The sequence below is a fragment of the Apteryx rowi genome, unplaced genomic scaffold, assembly GCF_003343035.1.
Source record: "Apteryx rowi isolate R43461 unplaced genomic scaffold, aptRow1 scaffold_827, whole genome shotgun sequence".
Taxonomy (NCBI): domain Eukaryota; kingdom Metazoa; phylum Chordata; class Aves; order Apterygiformes; family Apterygidae; genus Apteryx; species Apteryx rowi.
Window position 1 is genome coordinate 222,900 of NW_020451124.1, and position 7,870 is coordinate 230,769.

Here is a 7,870-nt window from a genome sequence, read left to right on the forward strand (position 1 = left end):
CTTTTTCTGTTAAAACATTTTGTTTTGTCTAGTTGTCAAAACTGTAGAACTTCTTTAGTTTTGTTGTCCCCTTCGGTGTGCCTTTTCCTTCTCTCAGCTCTGCACTCTTTCATGCGTGGATGTAATGGATGCAGGGCTGARGAGGAAGTATGTTCCCTGTTTTCAGTATCATATTCATGCCTTGGCCCTGTTCACGTGATGCAGTGGTGACGGTATGCTGTGTAGCCCTCCCTGGCATAGGGATGCATCTGGCCCTTCCTAATCTCCCGTTGTCTGTCATGAATGGAGACATCTTTCCCTTCTTCTGCGTTGACTGTTTTCTCTGCTCTTCCTTTCCTCATACCCTTCTTTGCAGAGCATCTTTACCTCTCGTTCTTGCCCTTTACTTGCCTCATGTCTAGCTTGTCTTTTCTGTCCTAAGGGCTTTTGAACACAATTGTATGRTTTGATCTATTTGTAAATCACAGCGTAAGGATGTCATACATGTGGAAAAGAATTTTAACATCTCTGTTGTTTCTTTTGGGGATCTGTCAGAGCTCTCTTGTTTCCTCCTGAAAGTAACGTTACAATGGCATCTCTTGCAGCCTGTGAAGAAGAAGCACAGAGCACGAGTGATAGAATATTTCATTGACGTGGCCCGGGAATGTTTTAACATTGGCAACTTTAACTCCTTAATGGCTATTATTTGTAAGTATATGGCCTGAGAAATTTTGTCCCTGTTTGAATCTGAGTAAAGGAAGTGAGGTGCTTTATGCAGAAGTCTTTTTACTGCTTAGCRCACTCAGCAATGTGAAGTTGGGAAAAGAAATGGTGGAGAATTGCTGAATCTTGTGGTACTACATATGTAAGAAAAGATTTTCTGTTGTAGTTTAAATTACAGTAAAAAGTAAGTTTTTATTGTAACTGTTCAGAAATCTAAATCCACACTTTTTAAAATAAACTTTAAACCTAAATTGGAATAGAAACTTTTCCTGTAACRGAGAATTGATGCATTCCATTATTTCTACTGCACCATAAATGTCCTCCTACTGGTTTAAAAATTCCACACCATTTTTTATATCTAATACGAAAACACTGGGAATATCTTCTTATTGAAAAGGGAAAGTTTCATGGGTATGTTTAGTTTTCAATGAAATTTGTAAGAGAATGTATTGAGATGAATCRTTTGGGCTTTCTTACATATAGTTCATGTTTATCAAAACCACATGAAATCATGTCACAGTATTTTTTTTTTTTTTAAGAGCTTTCATCCTGTAAGAAATGTTGATTTTTATGTTTCCAAAATTTTTTAAAAGTGGCATTTCAAGCAACTGAAAAGTCTGACTTCTGAGTAGCTCTGTTGAAAATGTGTGTTATTTTTAATAACTCCTTCACTTTAGAAATGCTTACCAGCCTTAGTTACTTTAAAGATGTTTAAATCTTCAAACAGTTTCTCTCTCTTAAATCAAGCTGGCATGAACATGAGCCCTGTCTCTCGATTAAAGAAAACTTGGGCAAAAGTGAAGACAGCCAAGTTTGACATTCTTGAGGTAAGTTTGGCCAGTATGTGGACACATGGCTGTCAGTAGTRTGTCACTTTTGGTTCTAAAGTACAAGTTTGGCTTCACTAAGACATGTTTTGTTTAGTAAGTATGTGTTCCTAATGGAAATTCCAGAAGATTTAATAAGAATCTTTCAGCTGACTTATGCTTATTTGATTTTGAAGAATATTTTTATTTTTAATGGAAGAACAATTATAAAAAATTATAAATAACCTCTTGAAAGGTAGATGTAGTTGAGAGAGATGATATGGATTGAGCTAATGCAGTTTTGCTTTTGAAAGTTCCATTAAGCTATAAGGCAGCTGCTTTGTCTGTTCAGAGAAATTTACCTTGAATTAATTGATTGCCAGTTACTTTCAGGTAGTTCATATCTTCATCAAAGATGATGTAGCTGCAGCAGTTTACGAATTTGTGATTTACCTTACAGATTCTTTACCAACAAGTTAATTATCCTGTTCTAAATGGCAATCAGTTAATTCAGGCTATTTATGAGTAATATAGAGAAGATCTAAGATGTTGTTTATGACCCAAGCATGGAATGCTTATTAATGTCATAAGGAGCTTTGATTTTTGCTRTGACAGCAGATTAAAACTGGAGAGCTGCAGCTGCCTTGCACTTTCTGCCCCCACCCTCAGGTGGGAGAAAGCCTTCTTTGTGTTGGGGCTGGCTGCAAAGCTCAGGGAGCAGGTCCTTTGATTACAGCCCCGTTTCATTCGAAYGTATTGTGCAGGCTGAATTTCGCTGGTTAAGGACTTGCTTCATGAGCCATACAGTCATCCTCGCCATGGAGGTGCAGCAGTCTGTGTTGGAGCACTGAGGGGGATAGCTGGGGGCACTAACAGCTTTAGCTGTCTAATTTTAGCCTGCCATTGCAGCTGAATCAGCTCTGAGAAATCTGCGTACACAGGAGGAGCAGAATACTATTGCTAAGATCCATTGTACGTCTGAGTTCAGGGTTTTGGCTTTCAAATTTAAGCTGAGTTAACTTCTTTGGGGGGAGAGAAAGAAGAAGGTCCATTAAGCCTGCCTTTGCTTTCCTGCCCAGACTTGTATTGGATCCTTGGTTGTGCTGAGTGAATGTTTTTTTTAAGTAAAGTTTCTCTTCTGATCAAAAGAACAGATGAGGTGATCCCACTGCCCTCTGAAAGGCTGTATTTATGGCACAGTTCAGCAGACTCTTGGTTTTTAAAATTGTTGCTCAAGTGAAAAGTGCTGTGGGTGGGTGGTGACACTGGCTCTCTGAAGTTCATTATTTATATTCTTCTTGCCTGTAGCATCAGATGGACCCTTCTAGTAATTTTTATAATTACCGAACTGCTCTGCGTGGAGCTGCTCAACGGTCCTTGACAGCTCATAGCAACAGAGAGAAGGTATGTTTACAAATGACTTGGCACATGGGCAGAAATGAAACGCGCTTGTTAAGTCGCTTGGTAAGCTTTTGTCTCGAATTTCTGATTCTCAGGAACTATAACCAGGGGCCTTTAAATAATAATAATCATAACAAACCTCAAAATTGAATCCCTCTTTACTCTGAATGTCTAACTATTACCTGTAAGCTAGCAAGAAAGTAAATAGAATATTTTAGAAAACTAGGTGGCTCAGTGAAAAGGATCCTTCATCTTAGGCTGCCAGTTGAAATCTAGTCCAGTTTGGTACTGACCAAAACCTGCAAATATTAAGTGATTGCTTTGATGATTTAAATATGATACATTGCCTCAGTTCTGTTCCTCCCTGACAGAGAGCTCTATCTCCCAAACCATCATCAAAGCATTTGACTACTTTGTCAGTAACACAGATGGAAAAGCCAAGGATTGAAAAGAGGTCACTAGAATAATTTWTCATCCTTATAATTGGTACTTGTAAGTGGGAGCTGAGGAGCGCTGGTGGGACAGCATAACAGATTATTTTAGTTTATGCTATTCTGTAACTTGGTATTATGTTCAGAGGAGTTTGATTGTCATCACGCATTCACACTACTTCTGTGTGTATTCACTGCATAAAGCCCCCGAGTGACTTCCTTCCCTTCAGTACCTCCTCCATTCACAGTATTAATTTGGAAGATGAAGAAGAAGAGGGGACCTGGCAGAGTACATCCTAGTGCTTTTATGCCCAAAGGAGGGGAGATCAGCTGGCCTAACTGTGGGTGATGAAAGTTGGTTCAGAGGTGGCTAATTTTGGGAAACAGTGTAGCTCTTCAGTGGCTGAGTTATTTGTGAGTATTATTAGTTCTGTGCGTTTRTTTTATGGATGATGTTATTTGCATGTGGAATTTGCAAAGGAGGTACAGATTCTTGTTAATATAGGCAGGATATGGAGGAAAAACCTTGATAAGCATCCTAGAGGGTATACTAAATATGGGAAGAATGGCTTCAAAGAGGGACAATGGGCATCTCTCACTTTTAAGTGCTTTTTWAAATAGTTTTGGGTGGAAAAGCTTTAAAATCCACTCAGAAAATAAATGCTAAAACTTGAATAAAGCCCAAGTTGCTCATCTTAAGCCTTCAATTGGAAGGCAGAACTGCTGTTGCTCTTTAAACTTCCTTTTCCTCCGTCTTTTAGAAGGATTGATTTTGTGAGATTCTCTGTGGCAAAAAGACTGTAAAAAGGGTAGCAAAATACTAGACACTGACCGTTTTGAATGAAGGGGTCTAAAGAGAAGAGCGGCATGTAATTCTCACCTAGTCTTGGGTCAGGATGTGCTAGTCAGAAGGCTTAATTTTTCCTTAGTACCAGTCATCGTTTGCGTCACACGTGCTACCCCGCTCACTCTGAAATGCATCATTCCATGAATAGCCTCATCAGGAGCAACAGGATTGCTAAAACAGGTCCTGATGCTGCAGTGTGGCCCATGTGATGGGCAAGAGGAAGTATCACCARCCTCCCTAGTTCCTTATGCCTTGGAGTAGTTGCTTTGCTAGTGTGAAGCAGCTGGTGTGAACAAAGCTGGAACCAACAGGAGTCTTGAAGAACAGCCAGGACTAAGGTTACTAGTGGCAGAACAAGACTTGTGTGTTTTCATTTTAGACTAATGCCAATCATGAAAGAACACAGGAAAGTATCATTCGTCATTTGCTAATATCTACAGGATTAAACTACAGGAAGAAGAGAAATCCCTTCTTGGGAGGGGATTACACTGTAAAGGTTCCTCCAGTTCTAGTATTTGATTCAGCCTTTGGCAAACCCCAGGCATTTGTGGAGTGTCTAAATTGGCATTTATGCTTGTTATCTCAACCTGAGATAGGTAATACAAACCCCAACCAAGACAGAGCTTTCCAGTTCTGTAGAGTTTCCTTCCTGTACAGTCTTTGCCAGATAAGCTTTAAATATTTCTTATTGGAAAAAGTTTCTTACTGGAAGAGGTGAGATGGATCAGATCTTCGTGTAATACAGCGTGTTAAGACTCTCCTTTGCTAATTTCAAGAGTAGCTGTGAATTACACATCAACAGAGGTTGTATCTTTATTTACCTCTTTGAAATAAACTGGCTTTTGAGAAGTAATTTGGATTCGGTTACACATTAATGCAGAATCTGAGTTGTAGTTCTTGTAGAGAGGAGCCAAATAGCTTGCCGACTTCCATCCATTTAGAAGCAGCTGCTTATAATATTTGCACTTTATGCTGTTTACGAAACCTGATTCTGATGCTTATCGAATAATTTAAACTACGAGGCAGGATGAGGCTAATTTAYATGCAGTCTGCTTGTTTATACTGATGCTCTGCACTGAAAATAAAATACTGGATTTTTCTGAGTCCTAAGGATCTGTTTGCAGAAGTTTAAATATAAAATGCTTAATTCTTTTCAGAGAAAAGTGAGTTTTGAAACTCCAAAGGACTTATATATATTGAAATAGTGCAGCAAAGTCTTCCATGGAAATAGTGATGCACTGATTTATTTTTTTTATACCCAGTTGCAAAAAGGATGTGCAATTATGAAAATTTTTGTAGGATGAAAATTAAAAACCAGTCACTTTCAGAACATTGGAATGTTTCAGCATTCTCCAAAGGCAAATACTTCAATTTGATCGGTTGGCAGGAAATGCTTTGTTTTGAGTTAGTCAATGCCAAGGTTCAATTTCTTGCATGAGCTCAGGGAACTGTAGTTCAAAAGCCATTTACTGTAGTGGACTGCTAGCCCTGAATTTTCCATGCTGTTCTTTAACGTACCTCTCCACTCATCTACCAGACAAATCTCTGTCAAGAAGGACATATGCACTCTTGGAGGTACCCAGCAGGAATCTGGGGCACGAGTGGAGGTTAACAAAGACTTTCAGGGAGGCAATAGATCATCACTTCTTGKTGGATGAAAACTCTCTGTCTCAGTTGAATTGATCCCACTTTTTCCTGTCTTCATTTTTGTATGAATAATCATTCCAACAAATATTTTCCRTGATGGTCTATTTACTCAGCCCTTACTGCAGTTAGCAAAGTCAGGAGATTTTGCGCTTGTCTGGTTCCATTTCTGCTCTTGTTTTAAGGAGGTTGATGCCTTGCCTCTTCACAGTGTTGTTTTGCCTGCTATGATTACAGTGTGGTATGCTTCTGTTCCCTCAACTTCCAGCTCTGGTCTGCTGCATGCAGCCAGTGCTACCTGAACTTGGGAACCTGTAGTGCTGCTACTCTGAGAAGCAGAACAGAGTTTGAGGCCATGCTAGCTCTGAAGGCACATGCAGCTCAGGAARGGGTGGAAACAAATGCGGTTTGAAGGGAATGAAAATACTTAGAGGCTCCAGGAGGWGCCCAGCAGATGACAGCATACCATCAGCTCTTGCCTTTGAGCTTTATCTTTGGTTGATTTCCACAGCTCCGCACAGCATCTTAGCTCAGCCATCAGCAGCTACAGAGATGTTGTTAAAGCACAAGCAAGAAGTTGGCACCTCCAAGTTGTGCACTCTGGAATCCGCAAGGAAGCTTGAAGAAAAGTCAAAACTTGAAGCGTGAGGGAAAAGTCAAAACGTGTCAGGGACATGACGCATGAAACAAGTTAGGCAAAAAGTGTAGTGAATGCAAAATTTGTATTCAGTGAGAGAAAATCATACAGATCTTAGTCCTTCGCAGTGTTTTGCGTAGCTTTTGTACCACATGACTTCCTTGTATTTTTCTCTATACAGCATTATATTTTGATATGGTACCAAACTGAGAATAATCTTGCTCTTTCCTTAGATTGTGATACCTTTCTTCAGCCTCTTGATCAAAGATATTTATTTCCTCAATGAGGGCTGTGCCAATCGTCTTCCGAATGGTCATGTCAATTTTGAAGTAAGTAGACCGCTGTGGCACCGAGAGTGGGGTGTTCTACACATCATCAGCTCCTTGAAGAGAAGACTGAAGGCAGATCATGACTGAGCTTCCACTGGCTTCTGAGAGAGAAAAATTAGACTGTAATTTGAGTGTATCTGTYACTTCTCACAGGAGGTGGGAGGAAGTCAGGAAAATGCAGTTGTGTTAAATTGGAATGTTTATAGAAACTGTTTCAATATTGACAGTTTTTTAGTGCAAAAACTCAGAACTTCTTCACAGTGCTCAAATTGATCTAAACATTTCAATCCAGATGTTGATTTAACTAAAAAAAAACATACAAATTAATATTCTGGGGCTTCTCCTTGAATTCCAGTGTAAAAGATGAGTTCGTCCTTTGTCATAATATATATGAAATATTTTCATGCATGTAAGTCACAGATTATCTCTGAAGAAATATGCTGATACAGCATCAGTGCAGGAGATTTGAGTCCCTTCCTCTGCCTCTGATTCCTGCTAGTTACCTGACAGTATGGATTACTGAATGATTTGTTTTCCAGTACTTTCACTTTTAAAGAAGCCTGGATCACTTGCACAAAATCACAGTAATTTTTAGTTGTAGTAATCAGCCTTAATAGCCTGTTTCTAAAGTTACTGTGTGTGATGACCTGGAATGTCCTTTTTCTCAAGAAATCCGAGTACACTTGAGGCATGTTAAACTTTAATTGAAAGATTTTACCTAGAAATGGTATCAACCCACTACAAGGGGAATGTTTATTTTTGGCATAAATTTCCATCAAGAAAACTGAGCGTTTCAGATTAGTCAACTAAAATGGAACATCTGGACTTCGAAATGCCAGCATTAAACATCTAGAGACTTTTGAAGTGAGAATTATTAAACATCTCATTGTGCAAAACAAATATGAGCATCATCAAATTTAGAAGTGGGGTATAGTAGTGTTATCAGCTCTTTGAAAGGAAAACTTGAGTATAGATGATGATCTACTATTTATATTCATAAATAATGACAATTTTACGAGGGTGGAGGAGTGGGAAGTCATTCCAGTTTGAAATACAAAACAAAAGTTAGAAGC

At 39.0% G+C, this 7,870-nt stretch overlaps 1 protein-coding gene across 4 annotated transcripts in view; it reads left to right on the plus strand.

Moving 5' to 3' along the window:
* RASGEF1B (RasGEF domain family member 1B) overlaps nt 1–7,870 on the plus strand; it is a 34,573-nt gene that overhangs the window by 22,358 nt on the left and 4,345 nt on the right. For all 4 annotated transcript variants that reach the window (XM_026089666.1, XM_026089667.1, XM_026089669.1 and 1 more), the window contains 4 exons: nt 585–687; nt 1,450–1,529; nt 2,817–2,912; nt 6,702–6,797. In XM_026089666.1, the coding sequence (XP_025945451.1) occupies nt 585–687; nt 1,450–1,529; nt 2,817–2,912; nt 6,702–6,797 (375 nt within the window). The remainder of the gene's footprint in view (nt 1–584; nt 688–1,449; nt 1,530–2,816; nt 2,913–6,701; nt 6,798–7,870) is intronic.